This window comes from Protopterus annectens, chromosome 10.part0 (genome assembly GCF_019279795.1).
Source record: "Protopterus annectens isolate FY-2018-M chromosome 10.part0, PAN1.0, whole genome shotgun sequence".
NCBI classification, from domain to species: domain Eukaryota; kingdom Metazoa; phylum Chordata; order Ceratodontiformes; family Protopteridae; genus Protopterus; species Protopterus annectens.
The window spans coordinates 973,051,466-973,078,149 of NC_056744.1; the positions used below are offsets into that span (position 1 = coordinate 973,051,466).

Consider the following 26,684-nt stretch of genomic DNA (forward strand, 5'->3'; position numbering starts at 1 on the left):
CACTCAAGCTGCTTAGATACATTTTTCCAAAACTTACACTGCAGTGCAGCTTAAGATCTGTTTGCAGCTGTTCAGATGTTAGACCAAAGTCCCATCTGCCTGACCTGATGGAAGCTCATGTGGATGTCAGAGTTAGCATAGCAATTATCAAAAAGTGAAAAGTGGGGAGCTTCATCTCGGGGGTTCTCCCTGGGGTTAATTTTTAGGACAATTACTATTCTTGCTTTCAATGACTTTACACTAGACTTGCATTTAATCAGTGTTATTGTGAATGCCAGCAATATTCTCTTGTTAGAAAGTGACAAGTCACCCACTTCAGGCAAGAAGCCTGAACAACTTCAATGAGTTATATGACTAGACATGTAACAATAGGTTATCTGTAAATTTAGTAGAGTGAGGGCTAGTGTTATTTAGCCCCTCTGTAAAAGTTTGCAGAAGGTCTACTACACGGATACTGTTCTGCTAGTCAAGCAGTGGAGATATCTTAGCTTGGTAGTCAGGATCGCACTGTTTGCCTAACTTGTCATACAGATACAGCAACCAAAACTATAGTGGCCTAACTCAAAGTGTGCTATAAATTAAATTGCCTGGTCCCCCCTCCCCATGCAAGTGCAGCTTTAGCAAAAATGTCCTTATTCCCAAACTGGTTTGTAGTCTTCCAACAGTTGCCCTACATAATGGAACCAATTCCAATATTTTACAAAGAAAGGAGAATAAAACCTCCTGTCTTGCCTTCATGATAGACCCATGTCACTGTGACTTAACTAAGACATGTAATTGTCTCACTATTAACAGTAGAGCCACTCTGCTCTTCAGTGTGCTCATATTTAAAATTGTAAAGGACCGTTACTGTCTACGCAGAGCTAAATTGACTGTTCAGATCAGCTTTTTATGATCTCAGAGAAATCTGTAATAATGGAATTACTTTACTGAGACCATGTTATTTCCTACCTGTAGGAAAATGGACCAGCCTCATGGAACCACCTACTAAGTTAGGAATCAGCTGCTAGTGTAGATGTTTACAGCAAAATTGAAGGAGAACCTATCCAAAAACCAATACATGCACTTGCTGTGGAAATAATGGCTAAAGAAGCAAGAAACTAATTGTCATTATAGTTAACCCCTCACTACCAAATATGGAGTTACTGTTTTTGTGTGTGTGTGTGTGTGTGTGTGTGTGTGTGTGTGTGTGTATATATATATATATATATATATATATATATAATATATGTTTGCAGATATGTAATGTGAAAAATCTAGTATCCCAACTCACTGTTTTGTAAATTAACTCTTACCTGATCACTCTTATGCAAGAATATCTTTAGCAAAAATGTATTGATTCCTAAACTTTAGTATAGTCTTCCAAAAGAGCAAATCGTTAACAAATAGAAATTATTAAATACATTAAATAAATTAAAAGAATAAGTGAATTTCTCTTGTGTCCTGGCCAAATTTACCCTAGTCAGTGCCACCTTAGGTTTTCCCTTAAAACTGGCCATTGGTCTACTGGAATTAACCTGGTCAACCTAAACAAAAGATAATATTTGCATATATACACACACAACTAGTGGGACAGAGGGTGATATGCGTCCAGAAAATGTTTTCTCCATTTTAGTTATTGAAGTACTCATGTATTCCTCCCAGATGGGTTTGACTTCTGGAATCAGTAAATTCCCCCAGCCATTTTAACTTAAGAATGAGAACTCTTAATTCAGTAGTATTTATGATATTTTTGAGGTAAACAGAGCAGTAGATCTTGTCACAGAGCTGTAGATTTGAAGTTAGATTTGTTACCTTGGAGAGACTTTGCAGTATATATTGTACCTCTTATTAAGAGGAAACATCATGAATTATATATCTACATAACAGTTCTTTGCTAAACTGTGTCAGGCACCTTTGCTAAAGTAATAGTCAGCCACTGAGACAAAGTAGGTCTATGGGGGTAATTTACATTGGGTTATGTTCAGGATGTGACTCCTTTTATGTTGGTATGATGACTAGATGTCTTAGAGACAGAATAAAAGAGCATTTATATGCTATCAAGCATTGTGACACCAATAATGCTTTATTTAAACATTCCATCATTTGTAAGAATTTAAAAAAAAATAATTTTGCTGTTTTAGAACAGTCTGTATAGATAAAAGAGGTGGAGATTTTAAAAGTCAGTTCGAGGAGAAAGAAGTCATATGTCAGATTATTATGGGGTGATTCCTCCACCTGGTTTAAATGAACACGTAAATATAAAATGTTTTTTAAAGCATAGGAGGCTGAAGGGTTAAAAAATTTTACTAGTTAGTGTTCATCGATTTATTTATTGAACAATTGATTAATTGAATAACAGTCATATGTAATGGCTTTCAGTGTATAAAAGGTGGCTGATTTTAACATTGTTTATGTTCTGGACAAGTTTTTTATGAAAGTGGGTATTAAAGTGCACTACACTAACCTGTTTTGTCTATCCTTTGCACTATTTGAAGTGGTTTTAACTTTGCTAAAGTGTAGCAAAGAACTTTGCTAACTCCTTACTGTAGTTCCTAGTGTACAAGCAGATACAGTTGTGATTGTGGCTGCTTAAATGATTACCAAAACTGTTTGCAAGGACTAACCAGCACCTGTTCTACAGTGTTGACCATGCCCTCTAACAGGTTGATCCCAGAGCAGCCATCCCTTAATCCAGACCTTCCTGCAACTTTGTGGAAGGGGTGTTTTGGGAAGCAAGCTGTTATTTTTTAATGCATCAAAGTGGAAGTACTGGTGAAAGAAGAATTAATGAAGAAAAAATAGTTTAAATTCACATAATGAAGATATGTTATATGGCAAAAAAGTTAGGGAGAGTAATTAGAGAGTATGAAAATGCAACGTTAATTAAAAGATAGTTGATGAATAAATATACTGTAGGACTTTTTATGGGGAATGGCCCTTAATGCCAGTTAAGTATGAAAATGCAGCAGTGATTAAAAGATGGTTGATGAATAAATACATAGGTTCATAGGTAACTACTAGACTAACTGCCCTTGCAGGCCATTTCAAGCTTAGCCACTTTCTCTTTTGGCAGTCAAATTAACCTATGTCATTTGGAGTTAGATTGGCCTTTACCAATCCCATGGTCGATAAGGATATATTACCCCTAATGAGGGTAACTGGCATCATACCATAGATAATGTGAAGGTACTCATGCATGGGATTAAAGCATTTAGGAGCTATCTTTGTCCATTAGTAGTGCAGGCGGCTGTCATGGAGTAAGTTTTCTGTTTCCCATCCACAGATCTAAGTTTTGCTTGAAATTGGACAGGAATGAACTTTGTTTTACATGGTTGGGGAATCTGCCCCCAGAGCAGTGGTATCCTGTACAAGGTGTCTCTCTGGACATTCCAGTTGTGTGTGTATGGATAGATACATGCCAAAGGGGGTATTATATTCAATGACTGGAGTAATATGGACTGAGTAAAGGGGGACGATGACATCCCTAACTCTAGACACAGTCCCTTTTTTGTAAGCTGTGCAATACAGAAGGAGTTTCTTACGACAATGGACACATGTTGGTCAGAAGTTTTATAGGACTTTTTTGTGGGAATGGCCCATAATGCCAGTAAAATTGGGTATGAAGTGGAAAGTGGAAAATGAAAGAAGTTGAAAGAAGTTGTGAAGGACAAGCAGAAGCAGGATAGAGTATATTTTTGAATTGCAGTGAAGCTAATAGATTTTGGAGCAGAAGAGAGGAAAGCCCAAGAGCCTGCAGGTTAAGTAGGATAAAATGAAGAATGTAATGTATGAAGAATATGAAGAATATGAAGAACTGTCAGATGAACAGGATAATCAAGAGATATGTGTGCAGTCATGGTTTTGAAAGGTATATGTTAAGCTGCTGTTACTCAAGTACTGGAAAATGGAAAAAAATTCAAGTTATAGCAACATTTTTGTAGATATGAAAAATGATGAGGAATTAATTTATATGGGAATATTTAATATTAATGTAGTAGTGATGTAACATGAACTAGTATTTTTTTAATCTTATGTGGGAAAATCCTTCTACACTGTTCCTTGAGTAATCCAAAAACTGCAGAAATGAAGTGAGTAAGTTTTTTTCCAGATAGCTGTAAAGAAAGGGTTGTAGAATAGTCCCCTGTTTTGAGATTAGAATTGTGAGTTCTGGAACTCGAAAAAAAGTTATGAAAATACAGGAGTGCAGTGAGTGCCAAAACTCTCTGTTCCCATTTAGAATCATTTTTTGCAGGGAATGCACAATCCCCCATGCACCATATCTCTGACACAGCAGTCACAAACTTTAATGTATGCAAGTCTGCATTTCCGCTCATTCTTTTTCTCTGTTCTGGGAGTGGCACTAACAAATCTTGTTATTACAAATCATTACGTTTTAAAACAGTTTATAATCCTTATTAGTAGGCTTTGTACTTTGGTTTTATATAATTAGACATTAATTACCCATCAGTTAATCTTGATAAATAGCATTTCTTTAAGCAAATTGTGGTGCTTTGGCCAAAACCATGCTGCTATATCAGTTGGCTCCCTATTGAAATATAGAGACTTGGATTGCTGAGTCCCAAAACACATTGAAAATGAAAATGCAGGAGAAGAGAGAATATTAAACATAGTTTTTCTTTTATAAACTTATTTTTTTTTTGCAGGGCAGCAAGCCTGCACACACACACACACACCCACCCCCCTGAACTTGTATAGTCCAACTTTGAGATTGCCATACTTTAAAGAAAAGGGAATATTCTGAGAAATGGGAATCTCAGATTTAGTATATGTGAGTGTGGATTTTTGGCCTTTCAGTTTCCACATTTCAGGGAACTGGTCTTCATTTCTCAAGTATAGGGAAACATGTTGGCAGGTTCTATTGAACACTACACAAACACCAGGAATAAATGATATAATATCTATTAGTAGTTTGTTGGCCCTTAAAGCAGATAGAATTTAGAAGAGGATTACACTGTGACATCACCCTTTTTTAAAAATTTGTTGGGTTAGATCACAGACTCACCAGTTCCAGATTTTTTAGATTTTTTTAAGATTTTAGAATATATGTTCTATTAAACTTAAATAACATTTTTATACTTAAATAATTCTTTTTTGATGCTTTGTGCATTCTTACTATTTTTCAACAGTTATGTGTGTGTTCTGTTTAGTTGTTTAACAAATGTAGCAATGGCTTTTTAACCAAATATCTAACTAGTAACAAGTTTTGATTGGTTCTCTCCTAAAACTTAAGAGGGAAGTTCTAATTGGGATTTTACCTGATGTAGTTCTGTTACATTGATTAAAGGAATGAAAGCGCTCATCTTCACTACTGTGGTTAGGTGTGTTCTTACTGTTTCTCATAGCAGCAGGAATCTGTTGTGTGTACATTTCAGGACCCTGTAGTCAGAGCCGCCACATTTCATATGGTTACCATATCAGCCTCATAAGTTTGCAGTTACATAGTATGTAACTTTTGTTACAACAGCACAAGATTTAGAATATATTTGAAACGATATTAAGACATTGTGATGGCTGATATTGACAGACTTATCTCTTATTTCAAATTCACAAGCTAGGTATTTTAAGTAATGCAAACTTTGTTTTAAGGTAGGTGCTAGACTAAATGTTTCACTCAACCCTTTTGAGTTAATCCAATACTGATGTTCATCGTGCATACAGCTGCAGTCATAACAGATGGGTTCTCCTGCCGTCAGGCGGGTCCTCGGTCGGCCGAATTCCAAAGTCTAGGTCCGGCGTCGGTTGTCGTCGCTTCTTCCCTGACGTCAGAGCGCCAGGGGTATAAAATAACCAGCCGACGCCATTTTCTTCAGTCTTTCTTGCCGCGCGGTGCCCGAAGCAGAAGCATTTCGCAAGTGCCGGTCGGCCAGCTCCTGAAATTACGAAAATTTTGCAACCAAAGTCTTCTTGAAAGCTAAGTACCCCGTTGGGGAAACTTTTCTTGCCTCAGACCGATGTCAGACAAAGTTAATAATTGTATTTCATGTGGGAAGCAAATACCGCATAAGGATTTCCATTCCCTCTGTATTCCTTGTTTAGGCCCAGACCACGACGTCTCAGTCTGTCGCTTTTGTGCTACTTTCAAATAAACGCACCATTAAGCATCGGGCGGAGTTCGCCCAGCATTATTCTGGCCAAAAATTTAACTATATTATGTCGTCGGATACTCCGACTCCAGTTTTGTCTAAAAAACGCAAAGACAAGGACCGACACACGAGGTCTGCGGCCTCTACCGACACCACGCCAAAGCCAACTACACGTGGTCCAGTTCTCAGCGAGGCACCTACACAGCCCCTGACTACCGACGACACTACATTGGCGGTGTCTCCTGTGCCCGAGGTCGCAGGCTCCTTGGCCCACACCCCAACTACAGATACCGAAGCCACTCTTGGCGATGAATCTCAAAATGTGGACAGGTCTACCTCCTCTCTAGGTGTCTTCAGACCTTCCTCTTCTTTTTCCATCAAGGCTTACACTAAGTCTAAAGCAGCCATGCATTCTAAGAGACAAGCTACACAAGGCCCATCTCCAGGCCCCATGCCTAAAAAACAGATGCTTAAAATGGCTGAGGATTTGATTACTCTTATCAGGGGTTCACAACCCCCCCCCCCGGACAAAAGGCCCAGAGTGGAGGAAGAATCCCCCTCCTCTGATCAGGGCTCCATTATTTCAGAGCACTCTGATGAACAGGAACATTCTTACTCCCCTTTTGAAGATTCTGATGCTGAGGAGTCCATCCCCTCTGTCTCCCCCCCCCAGAGGATTACTCATTTGGGGAAACTTTGCATACCTTAAGGGAACACTTCCACTGGGAAGGCCAAGATTATTCAGATTCCAAGGAAAGGCTTAGGGAATTTCTCTTGCTACCTCAGCACAGGCCTCTAGCTATACCTCCTGTCTTGGACATGCTAGATGATGTGTACTCGGAGGCCTGCCTTAACCCGGATTCTCTACCTCCAGCTCCAGTCAAGCCTGACCGGTACTACAGGGTTCCTGACTCACACCAATTTCTATACAAAAGCCATGCTGCTGACCCAGAAACTATCTCACAGGGCCCCAAGGGAATTAAGGCCTCCACTGCTAAAAATCCATTGCCTTCCGAGAGATTCCAGATCCTTAGAAAGGTGGGGAAAAAAGGTATATACCTCGGCCACCATAACCATGAGGGCATTAAACTGTCAGTTCCATATGCTAAAGTACCAACAGTTTTTGTTATCACAACTGAGAAGTAAAATGTCACAACCTGAACAACCAGACTTGAAGGAGTTGCAGGATTTGATGCATAGTGCAGAACAAGTGGGTAAACATACCTTACAATGTGGTTTTGATGCTCTAGAGGCCTCATGTAGAGCTGCTGTTACAGGATCAGTCATACGTAGGCATGCCTGGCTCAAGGAACAAACCTTACCAGATCATGTCAAAGCCAAATTACTAGATGCCCCTCTACAAAAGGATGTATTATTTGGTGCTAATGCTGAGGAGGTATTAAGGAAAATGGAGGAAAAGGGTAAATCAATGCAAACAGTGAAAGACTTTCTACAGGTACAACCCCCACGTTTCAGTAGAAATTGGCCTTCCAAAAATTGGTCCTTTCCATCCACGGACAGACCCCAAAGAGGTAGATACAGGCGGCAGAGGGCAATCCCAAGGATCGTTTAGAGGCAGACAATGGCAAGCTCCTACACAAAGAGGTGGTGAGGATAACTCGCAACCATTCAGAAAGCAAGCTCAATGACTTTCCCCTTTGCATGCCAAGCAAGACTTAAATGGCAGCTCCATTAGGCGGAAAACTGGCATTATTTTCAAAAAATTGGCATATTGTTACAAAAGACAAATGGATCCTGGACATTATAAAGAGAGGCTACAGATTCCATTTTCACACCCTTCCAAAAATGAGAGGCATGCCAAACCTGCCACACAATCAAAGGGCAGAGGCACAAAGACTAATTTCAGATCTCATAGACATGAAAGCTATTCAAGAGGTACCTACGCACGAACAAGGTCAAGGTTTTTATTCCAGACTATTCCTGGTACCAAGGAAGGGAAAAGATTGGAGACCTATTTTGGACCTATCCATCCTAAACACATTTCTACTCCTACCAAAATTCAAGATGCTCACTCTACAGCAGCTTCTTCCCATGCTGGGAAAGGAGTCTTGGCTGGTAACATTGGACCTCAAGGAGGCATACCTGCATGTCCCAATCAGACAAAATTGCAGAAGATACCTCAGACTTCTTGCAGGTTCAACCCATTATCAATTCTCTGCGTTGCCCTTTGTCTTATCTACTGCGTCCAGAGTATTCACGAAATGCCTGGCATCAGTAATTGTCTACTGCAGACTTCAAGGGATACAAATATACCCCTATTTGGATGACTGCCTGATCCAAGTGGACAGCAAGCACATTCTTCTGAAACATCTGGCTTATGTAATAATGTTGTTGAATTCTCTTAGATACACAGTCAACAAAAAGAAATCAAGGCTAATACCCTCTCGGAAAATAATTTTCCTGGGTGCCAACTTAGACACAAACACCCAGATGGCCTACCTCACGCCAGAGAAGCAGGGGCAACTAACTCAATACTTCAGAACACTAGCAAATTGCACCAGGCTGACTGCATGGAAAATCCTGCAGACTCTGGGATTCATGGCATCTTGCATCTTACTAATCCCATGTGCAAAGCTGCATATGAGGAAACTTCAATGGTACCTGAAAAACCTATGGTCTCAACACAGCCACAGCCTGGAAACAATAATACCACTAATTCCATGTCTTCAAAAGGAATTTCTGTGGTGGGCTCAAGCATGTCAAGCAAACACAGGTCTCCCATTCAGCAAGCCTCAAGCAAAGCAAGTCATCACAACAGACGCCTCGGACTACGCCTGGGGGGCGCACATGACAGATCGGTGCATTCAGGGCAAATGGTCCCAAAAAGAAAAGCACATACACATCAATCAAAAGGAAATGCTAGCAGTAATAAATGCTATTATAGCTTTCAAAGACCTCCTGCAACCAGGTCAACTATTGATAAGGACGGACAACACCACAGTAATGTGGTACATAAACAAACAGGGAGGAACCCATTCATACCCCCTATGCAGACTGGCCATGTCACTTTGGAACATGGTCCTGGACTTACAAATCGAACTACAAGCACAGTACTTGCCAGGCAAGGAAAACACGCTGGCAAACAACCTAAGCAGAAATATGACAGATCCATACGAATGGAAGTTGCATCCTCAAGTTTTTACAGAGATAATTCAAGCATGGGGAAGGCCAGACATAGATCTCTTTGCCTCCCACGAAAATCACCAATTGACAAAATTCTGCTCAAGGATTTTTCATCCAAAGGCCTGGAGAGTGGACGCTCTCTCTTTCAGTTGGACATCAATGACAGTTTATGCCTTCCCACCTCTTCCTCTGCTGCCCAAAGTTCTATTAAAAACCAGAGCAGACAGACCAAAGATGATTCTCATTGCTCCAGACTGGCCAAGACAACACTGGTACCCACTCCTGAGGAGTCTGATGCATTCCCCACCATGGACCCTGCCTCTAATGCCTCTTGTTCTGACTCAGCACAGCTTCAAAACTCTTCACAGTCAGCTAAAAACACTCAATCTAGCCGCATGGAAGATTCCTTAGCATCACAACAGACCCTACTCTCCAAGGAGGTGCAGGATGTCATTTTGGAGGCCAGAAGGCCATCTACCAGAAAAGCTTACTCCGCAAAATGGAATCGGTTTTGTGTCTGGAATGAGAAAAAGGGCCAGGATCCTGGAAAACTGAATTTACCTCAAATATTACAGTATCTAGCTGAGCTGCTAAGCAGTGGACTTTTTCTCCTCCATCAAAATCCATGCCTCAGCCATTTCTGCAGAATACAACACTGATCCACCCTTATTCTCTCACCCCCTCTTAAGACAGTTCCTCAGAGGGGCTAAGAATCTAAAACCCCCAAGGAAACAACCAATACCTGCTTGGGATCTCAATTTCATTCTAGAAAAACTGACCTTGCCTCCTTTTGAGCCAGCTGCCTCATCAGATTTGCAATATTTGTCCTGGAAAACAGCTTTCCTTCTGGCTATTACCTCAGCTCGTAGGGTATCGGAACTACAAGCTCTCATGGCTGTGCAGCCTTTCATCATCTTCCATCAGGACAGAGTTTCCTTACGAACCAACCCGTCCTTTATGCCAAAAGTGGTATCCAGGGTTGCTTTGAATCAGGCTATACACTTACCTACCTTTTATCCTAATCCTCAAAACAAAGGGGAGAGATTACTACATTCCTTGGACATCCACAGACAACTGCATTACTATTTGGACAGAACAAAGCCTTTCAGGAAATCAGATCAGCTCTTTGTGTCCTATGCTATAGGAGCTCAAGGAAAGCCAATTTCCAAACATACTATCTCAAAATGGATAGCCCACTGCATACGCTTTTGCTATTCTTTTCATGGCAAAACTGTACCTACAGGCATCAGATCTCACTCCACAAGGGCCACGGCTACCTCTGCAGCTTTTCTCAGAGGAGTTCCTACCAAAGATATTTTGGAAGCAGCCACTTGGAGTTCTGTGCATACCTTCTCCAAGCACTACCACCTTCCATTATACTCCAAATCTAGAGCGGGCTTTGCCACTGCAGTCTTGCAGGGCATTCTGGCTCCTCCTAGTTCCACCTAGTGCCTACCATCCCTTTCTTAGCTTTGGGATTCTACCCATCTGTTATGACTGCAGCTGTATGCACGATGAACATAGTACAGTTTTGTACCTACCATAAATGTAGATGTTCGAGTGCTAATACAGCTGCAGTCCAGGTTTCCCTCCCTCCTTCCCCTCTTGGGACAGGCCTATTGGCTAACACCTCCTCATGCTACCTGATTGGGGTATTCATTCTTGATGTATTTGCTTGCACTACTATTTTTTAATTATATTGCATTGCTTTATCACACAAATTTATGTATTGCCTTCCTTCTGGGGGCACCTGACATCTGGGGCAAGAAAAACTGAAGAAAATGGCGTCGGCTGGTTATTTTATACCCCTGGCGCTCTGACGTCAGGGAAGAAGCGACGACAACCGACGCCGGACCTAGGCTTTGGAATTCGGCCGACCGAGGACCGGCCTGACGGCAGGAGAACCCATCTGTTATGACTGCAGCTGTATTAGCACTCGAACATCTACATTTATGGTAGGTACAAAACTGTACTTCCTTGTTGCTCAAGGCATGGTATTCTGTCTTTGCCACTCACATTTTCCACATATTTAGTATCCATTCCTTTCACTTTTGTGGCTTATCCATCATCACACAGTGTACAACGTTTGCTGGGGGATGATCCATCTGGCTAGTTCTGATATTCCTGATCTGCTCCCTGACATACCTGCATAAGTTGTTTGACAAGGACAACGCAAGAAATTTATTGTGAAAGTGGTACCAAGTGTAATTATTTCCTTAATCTTAGCTACTATAGAATTAGCAAATTGAAACCCATTGACTCCTCCTGTGCAAATACCACAATGCAAACAGTTTTTGAAACTTCCTGGATTGTCTAGGCTTACTGAGACTCTTGTTTTATACTTACTAAGTAGCAGGCAGTCTTTTACATTTTCTGTGTAGAAAAAAACACTGTAGGACTAGAGCCTACTTTCCCTTATAAAGTGGAATAAGAAAGTCACACATTCTTGTGTGAATGAGTAATATTGCCTGTTTCCCCTGCACTGGCATTGTATTCAATAAAAAAAAAAGTAAGAGGTTGTTTATGAACACTTTCTTATGTGAATTTTTGTACCAAAAATTTACTTGTTTTGACAAGAGCCACGGGATCTTTTACATCCATCTGAGCTATCATTAGCTGAGACAGACGAGATGTTGGTTTAATGCATTTTTCGAAGGACTACATGTCAGGAGTGCAGCACCTCCCTTGTGCTACCTTGCATTCAGTGTTGCAGCTTGAATCCAGTCAGCAGATGTGGGAAGGGAATGCAGAGCATTTTGATATTCCTAACATGAAAGACTAGTGTGTATGTTAACTGTTGAGCCATAAACGCTGCAGAATTAGACTGTAGATTTTGGAGAACCATTGTCTGTATCTGCCACAGATACAATACTGTTGCTTTTCTCCATGACTTTTGCCTCTTTGTGCCATGTATTTGGTCTAAGACCATCTTTTGTGCTGTAACATCTTGCATGCAAGGTGCCAGGCATTTTTGATAACAGCTCAGGTCTTTTTTTGTCCTTTGTAGCTTGAGGCCATGCACTCACTGATATCATTCTAAGTATTTCATCTCCCATTGAAGAATCCACTTATTTCAGTTTCTCCAGGATCTGTTTTGCAGCCTTTTCTACTTTGTCTTGGTACACAAAAGAATTGTTGTGAAAAAGGAGGAGCCACGTAAGTATCAAGTAAGAGTGTCAGGCATTCATTTTCTTTTACCCTTTCTAGAGCTACTTCCAAAGATCAGCCCACTTCTAGTGGTCTGTATGGCTGTAGATATGACACCAAACAGTATCCCTTCTTTCCTAAAGAGGGGCACCAAGACAGATCAGACCTTTTTTATTCCCTTGCTTCTCATGTAGAATGCGAGGGTGTGACAGGGAAGACCTGGTGCTCCTCCTTTGTAGAGAAGGGAAGAGCACCAGATCAGATAATGGAATTTATTTTGCTCCTCGTGTTGGTGTTGAAGGGCATCAGATGAGAGAGCGGCGCCATATGCCAGATGAGTCAGTTATGACACTGGCCATTTTTATTCACCAGCCTGATAATTACAGGGTGTATTAGGAACTGACTGGGAGGTTGGAAGCAGGGGCAGAAAAAATGCGCTTGAATATTCCTTATAGATAAAAGTCTCAAATTTCCACTGCCCATTTCTTTACACAGTCTTTTAACATTCCATCCCTTTTTTCATCTCCGAATGTGTTAGGATAAAAAAGGAAACCGATCTGATTCCTTTAAAAAAGTTGTAAGAAAGTCAGGCATGTTCTCTCTCCTTCTCACTTCATTGATTGAAAAGTTTATAGAATCTGTTCTAAAGAAAATCATTATGCAATTTTTAGAGTGCAGTAAGGCAGAGAATGCAGTGTAACACAATTTCACAATAGGACGGCCAGCTCAAATTAATCTGACTTAACTAACTACATGACTAAGGCAGTAGAGCAGAAAAGCCAAGTTGCCAAGAGCAGAATAAGTTAAGTTGGCATCTTGATTGCTTTTTGTTAACAAAAGTGGATTTTTTGGAGAAACAGTAAATCACAGCATTTGAGTTAACTTACCACCATAGTCAAGTCAGTTCCAGCCAGTTTTCCATAGTTGTCTTCTCTTGTTGCATAGGTCAGTATTGTGTTCAAGGTTGCATAATTTGTAACATCTGGTAGCATGATACTCCTTTGTACGCAGCATTGCTGTGAGCTTATATTCATTCTTTTTGCCAGTTAGCCTTTGGTTGGTTGATTGCATATTGTGATATACAATTCTATCGTCATTCAGAAAGCCAAATTTCACAGTTGTCTTTTTTTTCATAAGAAAAATAATTAATTGAAACATCTGGATTGTGCATAGCTTACTCTGTCAGATAATGTCTACTTTCTCAGAGTTTGTTACTAGGTGTGCTTGTGGTATATATAATTTCCTTCCAAAGAATTACATCCAGAGTATATTTTCTACTGTGGGAACACCCTATGACTGTGACAGATGTGAACATTGTAGTTAACAACTGTACTGAATTAAGAAGGCCTAAAACCTGCAGTCTTGCCTGTGTAATCAAAAAAATACTTAAATTTGCATGCAGCACTGGCATAGTTGTACATCACTTGTTCTCATAGCTTCAAAGTCCTATTCATAGGTGCATTTTCAGTCTTTAAGCCTTGACTACATCTATTTCTGCAGGTTTTTATCATGCTCACTTATTACTATCCAAGTTACTGAGACCTGTTTTGAAGTATTTCTTCATTAACAAGTAAGTTTGTGATAGGTAGATACCTCATAAGCACTGTCACAGCCAGTGTTTATTTTGTTTGTGGCAGAACATAATACAAATACTTGTGAGCATTGCCAACAAAACCACTAGACAGAGATTTCTAAAAGCTTTTCCTTGTATTTGACAGAGAGGGAAAAGTTACAGAAATTTCAAAAGCTTTCTAGAAAACAGCTAAAATAGTTAATGAAAGTATGCAGGAGCAGAAAGACATAAACGATATGCTGTCCTTGTTCTCCATAGAAGTTGGGTAGCTTTTCAGTGGCCCTCACTTCTACAAAAAGAAAAAAATAAAACAAGTTAAGGTACCTGAGTGTCACTAATATTGGCACAGCCCTCTATAAAAACTTAAGCAGTGAACGCCAACATTGGCACCATCAGCCCTCAAAAACTCTTGCATTCCATTAATGCCTAGGTTAGAGCATGACAGCGAATCTTTAATTTTGAAGACTAACAGATACTCATTTGGGCTTATTCTTTTGAAGAGTGTGACATTAGTCTAACCAGCATTAGTACCACTGATTCTCAGCATCAGCCTTTTCTTTATTTTTGTTATAAATGCTTGGATGGGAATGTATTTGTACAGTGCAGGAAACTGCAAAAGCCCTACAGTTTTCCCAACACCTCTAGCACCGTCTTTGCCTGTAGTATTGATGGTAGGGGAAGTACAGAAAGGGAGGAAATTTTCTCCTGCAATGTATGAAATGCACCAACGCACGTGTGGGACAGATTTTGACTATAACAACACATGCCATTCTTCCTCTGGATCTCTCTCTACAGACAATACTTTTGGAGAAACCGTTGCACAGGGAAGTTTGCATGATTTCCTTTTAATAGTCCTTTGTCTCCTAGAATCAGATGTTGTGAAATGAGGATGGAACACTCAAACTGAACGTGTCCTCCTTTATTTTATGGACATAGGCTCTAGTTCCTAGGAAAATAGGCTGTACAGTGATGTCACAGGTAGACGAATTTCATAGAACAATCAAGGTTGCAAACAATTTCAAGAGGTTATGCAGTGGAATATCAGCATTACTTTCATTCAATATCAGTCTGACACACTTCAGTAGCTCATCAAGTAGAAATGATACTTATTATAGCGGAACAACCTTTGATGAAAAGGCAATAAACTAGGTGCTCTTCCACCACACGAGAACACGCTTAGGTCTCATATTCTGTAAAAACAGAAACTAATAAATGTACCTAGTTCCTTTCAGTCTTTTCAAGTTCATTTTAGCAAAGAAATGCAGGTTGTTACTATAAGTACTGTTCTGCCTTTTGCATTCACTAATATAAACTCGAAAAATCATGCAGAGATTGCGGTACAGTGCAGTTTGGGAAATTTATCCCTTTCCTCACTGTAGTGTGATGTCAGAGTTGGAATATATAGTTAGCAGGAGGGGGGCCTGCAAAAATGTGATGTTAGGTATAGGAGTTTCCTTTACCTGAGCTCCTGTACAGAGATCACGTGATCTGTTCGGCAACAATGTCAAATCTGCTGATTCAACATTGTGACTTGTTCAACATTTTGATTTTCGTTTTTTGTATTTGAAAATTGATTTTATGTATTTGTGTATGTATATATATATATATATATATATATATATATATATATATATATATATACGTGTGTGTGTATATATATATATATATATATATATATATATATATATATATATATATACATATACACACACACACGTGTATATATGTGTGTGTGTATATATATATATATATATATATATATATGTGTGTGTGTGTGTCTGTGTGTGTATATATATATATATATGTGTGTGTGTGTATATATATATATATATATATGTGTGTGTGTATGTGTGAGTGCATATATATATATATATATATATATATATATATATATATGTATATATATATGTGTGTGTGTGTGTGTGTGTGTATATATGTATATATATATATATATATATATATATATATATATATATGTATGTATATACGTATATGTGTGTGTGTGCGTATATGTATATATAATATATATGTGTGTGTGTGTGTGTGTGTGTGTGTGTGTGTATATATATATATATATATATATATATGTATGGGGGGGTTGAGCATTTGGTTGAAACACTTGGTTATCAACATCTTGTCCCCTTGAAAATACTATTTATTTATTTAGTTTGGAAATGTGCATGCACTGAAGTTCTTTCTTGGCACGAGTGGTAATATCTCAACATTTGCGTTATTGACCTTTTGTGGTCGAAAGTTCTTGCTGTTGACTGTGTTTATTTTTCGACCAAAGTAAGTATACCCATAGATAGATAGATAGATAAAATTAATAATTAAACTACAGGGAAAACTGGTTCTTTATGAAGAATGAAGTTGCTGACTGAGACTTGTTGAAATCCGGAAAGAAGAAACAAACTGTGGACAAGTTCAGTTGAGACCCCTGAGTATTCAAGCACTTGTTTAGAAATTGATAACTTTATTGAAAATAAAAGATATTAAATAGATGTGTTTTTTCACCTAAATGGATTTCGTCATGTATGTATGTACATATACACACACACACACACACACACAGTTGTAGGGGAGGAGACACACACACGCACACATATATACAAATGTAGATTTGTATGTATAAACCTGAAAAGTTTAAAGAAATATGGATAGTCTGAGAAAGGGCAGAGTGGGATTTTTTACAAGAAAAATAACATCTGTGCAAAAAGTGTGAAAGATTTGGAGGATATGTGAGGAATAATTATTCACAGTCAGTGACAGATTAAAACAACATATTTCCAGATGGGATAATGGTGGTCTTTATCTGTTTTCTTGGCCTGTGTTTCTTTCTCTGAGCCCTTAGATATGGTGCCTTCATAAATAGTCACCACCTTGCTTTCATGTAAGTGGCAGAAACATGCAACTTTTGTTTGAGTGTTTCCATTGTCTGAAAAGCTGTGATATGCCTTTTTTCCTGACCAGAACTCTACAAGAAATCAAAATTCTGTATCAGTCATGCCTACTTAGTTATTTACTTTTTATGTACTTTTGTCTCACATTTAAAACTTTTTTCCCCTCCTTTGCAAAGCCGGTTTGTATGGAATTTCTTCCGTCTGGAAAATGAACACCTGAACAACTGTGGTGAATTCCGAGCTGTGAGGGATATCTCTGTTGCACCTCTTAATGCTGATGACCTGACCCTTCTTGAGCAAATGATGGATCAGGAAGATGGTGTCAAAAATCGACAGAAAACAAAACCATGGAAGCGCAGCCAGAGCATCACTCTTCGTCGAACCTATATTTCTTCACAGTGAGTAACTTCATGTCTCTTCTACTTTCTTGATATGGAACGATGTTGAGTAGTGTCCACTTTCCAGTCTATCCTTCTAAAACGTTTAGTGATTTATCTTGTGCATGGCTTGGACCCATGTTGTCTCTTTGTTGACATGATGAGTTATTTTTAACAAATCTGAGTAAGCAGGTTAGGTTGTGTATTGCTGTTGTGTCGTCATAATGTAATTCCTGACTTTATGCAGTTGATGATTGGTTTCATCCTTTGCACCAACTGACAGTTCAGCATTTTCCTCAGGAGTTTCCATCCTCTGGGTGCACACAGTCTGTGCTGGTGCATGTCATGTACCAACTGCATAAGAACACCTAAACCCTGAGATCACCAGTTGACCACATTTTTCTTGCAATTTGCACACATCTGATGCATGTCTTTGAAATGTTCCTGCATTTAATGCCTACATACAGACCTACATAATGTGAATGTTGCTGTCAGTTTATTGCTAAGATCCCACACACACATGCATTGCTTTACTATCTGGTAAATGAGCAGAGTATGAGGTGCTGCCAGAAATGCGAACTGTTCAGCACTGCCTTTGACTACTTGTTTTGCTACTAGGAGGATGGTAGTGTTTGAAAAGTTCATGTGTTGGTTCGGTAGAAAGATTGCTCCTGCAATGCCAAGTCTCAACTGGAGTACAGTCAGAAGGACTGAAACTTAGATGTTAGGCTGGCTTCTGGCCCTTCTGTAGGTAAATCCATGGCTAAAATGTCCTCGGTGTTGCATATGCTGAATTCATCCACAAATAAAAAAAAAATTCAAGCTCACACCATTTCTGTACCTTAGTAGATTATGTGGGACATAGAAAAAGTGCAACTTCAGCACCCACCATCAAGGATAACAGGAAACCTGCAGGTCCCATTGACTGGACATAGCTCAAAGCCCAATGCTCTGATTCCACTGAGTCATCTTTGTAGTGATTTGACCATATGTTGGGGCGTACTTGAAGTTGAAGATGTTCATCGTGTTTCACTGTTGCAGTCATGACTGTAGGGTTCTCCCCTGCCGGCAGGCAGTCCTCGGTCAGCCAGAATCCCAAAGTCTGGGTCCAGCGTCGGCTGTTCAGCCACGCTCCCTGACGTCAGAGCGCCAGGAGTACAAAGCTGACAGCCGACGCCATGTTCTCCATTCTTTCTTGCCGTGCGGTGATAGCAGTTTGCAATGCCGGTCGGCTGACTCCTGACAATCTTTTCTGAACAAACTTCAGTCCGAAGACTTTCTTCTCCTACTCAAAGCTAAGTACCCCGTTGGGGAAACTTTTTTCTTGCTCCAGTCCGATGTCAGGAAAAGTTAATAATTGTATTTCATGTGGGAAGCAAATACCTCATAAGGATTTTCATTCTTACTGTATTCCTTGCTTAGGCCCTGACCACGACGTAGCTAGTTGTCAGTTTTGTGCTAGATTCAATCAACGTACAATTAAATGAAGGTACAATTTTGCATTTCATTACTTCGGTAGGCATTTTAATTATGAAATGTCGGATACGGTTCCGGCTACCAGAGTTCACAAATAACGCAAGGACAAAGACAGGCCTCCGAGGTCCAAATCTGACGATATCGTACAAGCAGAGCCAGCTTTAGGTTCGGCCATCATCAGTGAGGTGCTTTTGCAGCCCCTGTCGTCGGCCATTTCGGAACCGATGGCTGAAACGGACTCCCACAAGGAGCCAACTAGGCCTTTGAATATTTGTGTTGCAGGACCTTCGGACAATGCTCCTTCGGATGGGTCCGGAGCCGCTGTGCAGGTACTGGCTTCCGAAGGGGTTTTCAGGCCTACTCAGCTTCTAATAAAGGCAAAGCCAAAGACAAAGGCAAAGACTCCTTCCAAATCAAAGACTGCAACACAGGCCTCTTCTGATCCGGCTCCCAAGTCACAGAAACAGTTACTTAAGATGGCGGAGGACTTACTTACTATGATTAGGGGTTCACATCCCCCTCCAGACAAAAGGCCAAGGCAGGACGTTTATTATGACTCCTCTGATCAGGCTTCTGTTTCTTCAGTTTCTTCTTCTGACCAGGAATATTCTTTCCCTCCTTATGAGGATTCTGATGCTGAGGAATCCATACCTTCAGCTTCTCCCCCTGAGGATTTCTCTTTTGGGGAAACTTTGCATGAAATGAGGGAACATTTCCACTGGGAAGGACAGGAGTACTCGGAATCTAAGAAAAGACTAAGGGATTTTCTTCTTCTTCCCCAACATAGACCCCTGGCTATTCCTCCTATTTTGGATATTGTGGATGATGCTTTTTCGGAGGCTAACTTAACCCCTGACTCTTTTCCTCCAGCTCCTGTTAAGCCTGACAGATATTACAGGGTTCCTGATTCCCACCAGTTTTTATACAAGAACCCTCCTGCTGACCCTGAAACCATTTCTCAGGGTCCTAAGGGAGCTTCTGCTAAAAACCCCATTCCCACTGAGAAGGATTCCAGATCTTTAGAAAGATGGGGCAAAAAAGTGTACACTTCTGCTACTTTATCTATTAGGGCTTTAAACTGTCAGTTTCATATGCTGAAATACCAGCAATTTCTCCTGTCTGTTTTACAACAAAAGCTAACTTCCATTTCCGCCTGTGCAGATGATAAGGAATTACACGACTTAATGCATGCTACTGAACAAGTTGGGAAGCATGGTTTACACTGTGGATTTGATGCCTTGGAGGCTTCTTGTAGGGCTGGTGCCTCTGGCACAGTAATTAGAAGGCATGCATGGTTAAAGGAACAAAATTTGCCAGATCAAGTAAAAGCTAAATTATTGGATGCCCCTGTTCAGCATAATGTTTTGTTTGGATCTAAAGCTGAAGAGGTGATTAAAAAGATGGAGGACAAGGCAAAATCCATGCAAACAGTTAAAGATTTCTTACAAGTACAACCACCCAGATTTAGTAGGAATTGGCCTACAACAAATTGGTCCTTTCCCAACTCAGACAGGCCGCAGAGGGGTAGATACAGATGCTCACGAGGAAGGCCTCAAACATAAGCCTCTTATAGACCAAGACAGTGGACTGCTTCCACCCCTAGGGGAGGAGAGGACAGGTCGCAAGCTCATAGGAAACAGACTCAATGACTCCCTCTGTTGGGCTGCAGGAACTTCTTGCCTGGAAGCCCCTCTCGGAGGAAAACTTGCTCTTTTTCACCTAAATTGGACTCTCATATCCCAAGACAAGTGGGTTCTGGATGTGGTTTCAAGAGGTTACAAATTCCATTTTCATACCCTACCAAGGCCAAGCGGATGGGCAGATCTTCCAAAACATCAATGGACAGAGGCCTTAAACCAGGTGGAAGCTCTTTTGGCTATGAAAGCCATAGAACTAGTTCCACTTTCAGAGATAGGACAAGGCTTTTACTCAAGACTCTTTCTAGTCCCCAGGAAGCAAAATTCATGGAGACCCATTCTGGATCTGTCAGTCTTGAACACTTTTCTGGAGATACCAAAATTGAAGATGTTAACTCTACAGCAGCTACTTCCAATGCTGACCAAAAATGCATGGATGGTAACTTTGGATTTAAAGGAGGTATATTTACACATTCCCATCAGGCAGGAATGCAGAAAATACCTCAGGTTCAAGGCCGGATCGAGGCACTTTCAGTTCTCTGTGCTGCCCTTTGGATTGTCTACTGCGGCCAGGGTCTTCACCAAATGCCTGGCTCCAGTAGTAGCTTATTGCAGACTCAAGGGAATTCAAATTTACCCTTATCTGGATGACTGTCTTATTCAGGCAGACAGAAAGGAGGTCTTACTCCAGCATCTACAGTTTGTTCAGAATTTCTCAAGTTCCTGGGATTCACTGTAAACATAAAAAAGTCAAATTTGACACCCTCACAACAGATAATTTTCCTGGGCGCTTCTCTAAACACAACAACCCAGATGGCATTTCTGACACACGAAAAACAGTTACAGCTGGCTTCAACTTTCAAAAACTTGGCAACTTTAACTCCGCTATCTGCAAGGAGATTCCTGCAGGCTTTGGGTTACATGGCCTCCTGCATCCTTCTCGTACCATATGCAAGACTACATATGAGGAAAATACAGTGGTACCTCAAAAGTGTATGGTCGCAGCATTGCCACAGTTTAGAAAATACTGATCTCCGTCCTGCCTTGTCTTCAAAAGGAATTCCTTTGGTGGTCCAAGGCATGTACTCTAAACAAAGAAAACCCTTCTGTCTGCCTCCGGCCACTCAGATACTAACCACGGATGCCTCAGATTATGCATGGGGAGCCCATTTTCAGGACAACTGTCTTCAGGGCCTTTGGACAAAGGAACAAAAGCACCTGCATATCAATTTAAAGGAAATGTTAGCTGTTCAGAAAGCTCTATTGGCCTTCAGGAATCTTCTACAACCAGGACAACTACTGATACGGACAGACAACACCACAGTTATGTGGTACATAAACAAGCAAGGGGGATCTCATTCCTACCCCCTTTGCAGACTAGCCATGGATCTATGGAACACAGCTCTAGCTTGCAATCTGGACCTTCAAGCTCAGTTTCTACCAGGGAAGCAAAACTTTCTGGCAGACAGTCTGAGCAGAAACCTTTCGGACCCACACGAGTGGATGCTGGACACCGAAATATTCAGGATGATAACAGCAGTCTGGGGATGTCCTCACATAGACCTCTTTGCATCCCACCTCAATCATCAACTACAGATTTTTTGCACCAGGACTTTCCACGAACAAGCTTGGAGAGTGGATGCACTATCATTCAGTTGGAGAAACCTCTCAGGATATGCCTTTCCGCCTCTTCCACGGGTATTATTAAAGATCAAACAGGACAAACCCAAGATGATAATTTTGCTGGCCCCAAATTGGCCTCGACAGTTTTGGTACCCAACTCTGAAAAATCTATGTCTGGAGCCCCCTTGGGTTTTACCACAGACTCCGAACCTTCTGTCCCAGCACCAGGGTCAGGTTCTACACTCCCATGTCAGAACTCTCAGCCTGGCGGCCTGGTTGATCCCAGGGTCTTTGATCCATTCTCTCCTACCCAAGCAGGTTATGGATGTCATTTTAGAAGCCAGACGTCCTAGCACTAGAAAATCTTATGCAGGAAAATGGAAAAGATTTTGTTCCTGGATGCAGGCTCAGGATTCTGATCCTCTTCTTCCTAACATTCCTTTGATTTACTTTACCTGACAGATTTCTTACATAAGGGTCTCTCTTTCTCTTCCATTAAGATACATGCCTCTGCTATTTCCGCTCATTATAATTCAGATCCTCCAATCTTTTCCCACCAGCTCATGAGACAGTTTCTCAGAGGAGCTAAGAACTTAAGACCTCCTAGATCTCCTCCCATTCCTGCTTGGGATCTCAACTATGTTTTGGAAAAGCTCACCTTACCTCCTTTTGAGCCTGCTGCCTCTTCTGACATCAAGTTTTTATCTTGGAAAACAGCCATCCTGTTAGCTCTGACCTCTGCCAGGAGAGTTTCAGAGTTGCAAGCTCTTATGGCTGTGGAACCTTATATTGTTTTTCATCAAGACAGGGTGTCTTTAAGGACTAATCCTACTTTCATGCCTAAGGTGGTTTCTAAAGTGGCTTTAAATCAAACTATTCACTTGCCAACTTTTTTCCCCACTCCTCAAAATAAAGGGGAAAGGATCTTACATTCCTTGGATGTACACAGTCAGCTACGTTTTTACCAGGACAGAACCAAGGACATCAGAAAATCAGAGCAATTGTTTGTTTCTTATGCTTCAAGTTCCCAAGGTAAAGCCATTTCAAAACAGACCATTTCTAAATGGATTGCTCATGGAATCGGATTTTGTTATTCACACCATGGAAAGCAAATCCCAGGGAGTATACGGACTCATTCCACCAGAGCTGCTGCCACTTCAGCTGCCTTCCTCAGGGGAGTTCCTACCAAAGACATTTTGGAAGCTGCAACTTGGAGTTCAGTGCATACTTTTTCAAAGCACTACAATCTACCTCTCTACTCTAAGTCTAGGGCAGGCTTTGCTTCTGCAGTCTTGCAGGGCCTTTTAGCCACCCCGTCTTCTTTATGACCACCTCCCTTTCATTCTGCTTTGGGATTCTACCCTACAGTCATGACTGCAACAGTGAAACACGATGAACGTAATACAGTTGTGTACACTTACCATAAATGTAGATGTTCGAGTGTCTTCACTGTTGCAGTCTGGGTTTCCCTCCCTCCTGTCCCCTCTTATTTTTACTTTTGTGGGGTTCCTTTTTTCACCATTCTTCTGAGGTGTATTTGCAAAGGATATGGGACCTTACTCATTTTGGGACTCCTGACATCTGGGGCAAGAAAAACTGGAGAACATGGCGTCGGCTGTCAGCTTTGTACTCCTGGCGCTCTGATGTCAGGGAGCGTGGCTGAACAGCCGACGCTGGACCCAGACTTTGGGATTCTGGCCGACCGAGGACTGCCTGCCGGCAGGGGAGAACCCTACAGTCATGACTGCAACAGTGAAGACACTCGAACATCTACATTTATGGTAAGTGTACACAACTGTACTTTCTCCTCTTTTCTCTCCCAGAGTGTTCCTCTGGGCTCAGCAGGGTCCTTTGCCCCAGTCTGAAGGGGAACATCTGTAACCCTGTGTGTATGGGTTGCAGCTTAGGGCCTAGTCATGAGGCAGATGTTTGGTGTATAGTGTGAGCGTGAGTAGTCTGTCTGGGAATACTTCATTGGGGAATATGGCTTGATGCCAACACCAGCTTAGAATAGCACTTTTCCCTTTGCCACCCTTCTGGTGTGTGCTTTTGTGTACTGCTTGACTCCTGTCTTACTCCCTGCCCCATGCTCACTCTTTGCATGCTAATTTTTGCACAAGACTGTTTACAGAATCAGTCCTGGAACTAGTGGACAAGAGTCTTGACCCACTTCAGCTTCTGGGACAAGAAGTCATATTCTCACCCTGCATTTCACTCCTGAGTGATGCATCCTTCAGAGCATTTGATCTATCTTGTTTCTCATTTTAGACTGGTTGGATGTTTTTTAGTCCATTCTGGGTCTCAGCAGCTTCAGTCAGAACATTCAGTCCATCCAGTTCTAGGTGACGATTCTTAGGGGTCATGAACATGTTCATGCAGAATGTGTGGATGGTGCCATTAGCCATGGTGGACACCTTTTGGCACATCATTGTTGGCTGTGAGTTTCCATCAGTCTGAGTGGGCACAGAGCTGGAACCTCTGTAGTGTGATTTACTCCTCCCAGTAGGGAGGGACCAGGTAGCCAGGGCTTTGGCAGTCTGAATGGAAATGTATTGTAGGCTCAGACCTACTGCAACTTTTGGAACTAAGAATGTGGGCATTGCCGTGATCTGTGAAATATTAATTGCTAGAGACCCACCATTTTTCTTCCGTGATGTCAAACCTCTGTTACCACTCCCTGGACTGGTAAACTTCCTCTGCCAAGTTCTCAGTGGTAGTTCCATTGCTGCTGAAAAATCCATACAAAATTCTGATGATAGATGTGTCACTGAGGTTCCCTGTTATATGATGGAAGATGCCTTCTATCGAATGTGTCTTGATCAAACTTGAAAGCACGAAATGGCAAAATACCGAAACGGCATATAAGTGAATTCTTTCCCTGGGAAAGAAATCGCTTGGCTGCCTTCGTTATTTTGCCGTTTTCGTCACTGTAGTGCAGTCTTGGAGTTGGTATATTTAAGTAGGGGGGTGGGTGGGCACAGCCTCCCACTTTATGTAATGTTTTAAAGTTTTTTGTTTTTTCTTTTTTGGAACAGCGATTTTTTTTTTTCCCTGGGAAAAAAATCGCTGTTCTAAGTGTTTGGGATTGTAAGCTTTCCCTTACATGGGGTCGATAAATCAGCGTTCGCTTTCTTAAGCATTCACTGATTTAATATAGACCCGCCACCGATTGTATGTGGAACTTATGTCTGCTTCCACATGCATCAAAAGTTGTGGTTCCTCCAGCAAAGGGAGGCTCCACATCAAGCATCTGGATTTCTCTGCATGAATCATGACCTCAGATAAACTGGTTTGTGGGGTCATTCTTCATTAATTCGAGCAGCGTGTACTTTGTGTGGTAGGCATATTGGCAGGGGAGTATGAGGTTATATCCTGCTTCAGAAAGCTGGTTATGCATCTGACATTCGGCCATAAAAAGAGGCCTCACTTTCTCAGTGGTTCACATCAAAAGGGTCATTAATGAACTGGTGGACCTTGTGAGCTACTCGTCCAACCCTGTTTTGGACTTATAGATCCAGTGATCATTTCTGTTTCATATCTTCTGAAAGTAAGGCCGTCCAGAAACTGATAGGTTTCCCTGTCAGGAGAGTGCAGGAGGGTATGAGAGTTTGGTGGTGAATGAATTCTCTCTCCAGTGACACAGAAGATTTCCTGTACACCTTCCATTCATTCCCACTGATGTCATGTTCTTTGTATTTTACAGGGAACACAGATTAACTCGAATTCTCATCACTTAATTGTAACTGATAAGGTTGTGGTTTCAAGTTCTGTGATCCCTGGAGGTTGAAGAAAGTCACCTGGGCCTTGCCAAGAATGTTCCGTATACTTGAAAAAACAGCTGGCCCTCGCCTTTGGGTCTAGCTGTTGATATAGACCATCTTATCCATCAGATCACCTGCCAAGGATGTTAGAAGTGACTGACGGTGTCAGGAAACCATCTTCACTGCAGGCATGTACCTGTAGTTGAATCCATTTCTCCATATAAGAAGAAATTATGCTTTATACTGCCCAGTATCTTTTTCAAACTCCCTCTACTGTTTGGGCTTCAGTGGTTGACAGTCAGTCAGAATGTATGTATCAGCTGTTTCTGTCCATAATGACCTTGTGGAGAGTACAACTGTGGTTCATCACTAGTTGGTCTAGCAGTTCTTTAAGGGTATGCTGCAGCTCCTTAAAGGTGTGCTGTATCTCCAACCACCTTTGAAGGGCTCCCTTTTTGAAAATCTGAACTTACTGATAGGTTTGTCCATCCCACATTCACTGATTTTGGTAGTTCTTTAAATTTATTTCTTGAGAAATAGTTTTCATGATAGCTATCATCTCTGCTGTTAGGATTTCAGAGTTGTGGACCTTCTGGTAGGGAAACGCTGGTCTTTCATAAAGACTAAATCTTGGTTTACTCCTGAGAGTGACTTCCATATTGCCCATAAAGGAGATTATCTCTTGGTTTCTTTCCTGCAGGAGAAACTGGAGTTGCAAGACTTCATTGCACCCTGGGTGTGCACAGGCAGCACCATTGTTACATGTGAGTGGTAAGAAAACAATACTGATGTTTGTTTTCTCTTCTGCAGAGAATGAATGATTCACAGAAGTACCAGTTGTTTCATCTATTACCATCAGGCTGCCTGCTGGGTAATGACTCCATCATTTGCAACATGGCTACTTGATAATTTGTGCATATCTTCATTAAGAATTATTGTCTTAACAACAACCCAACAAGC

The 26,684-nt window shown here is 41.1% G+C and overlaps 1 protein-coding gene across 1 annotated transcript in view; it reads left to right on the forward strand.

Moving 5' to 3' along the window:
* Nucleotides 1–26,684, forward strand: part of XPR1 (xenotropic and polytropic retrovirus receptor 1) — a 2,667,923-nt gene that overhangs the window by 2,619,596 nt on the left and 21,643 nt on the right. Inside the window, 1 exon segment of the mRNA XM_044085740.1 lies at nucleotides 17,027–17,248. Within this exon segment, the coding sequence (XP_043941675.1) occupies nucleotides 17,027–17,248 (222 nt within the window).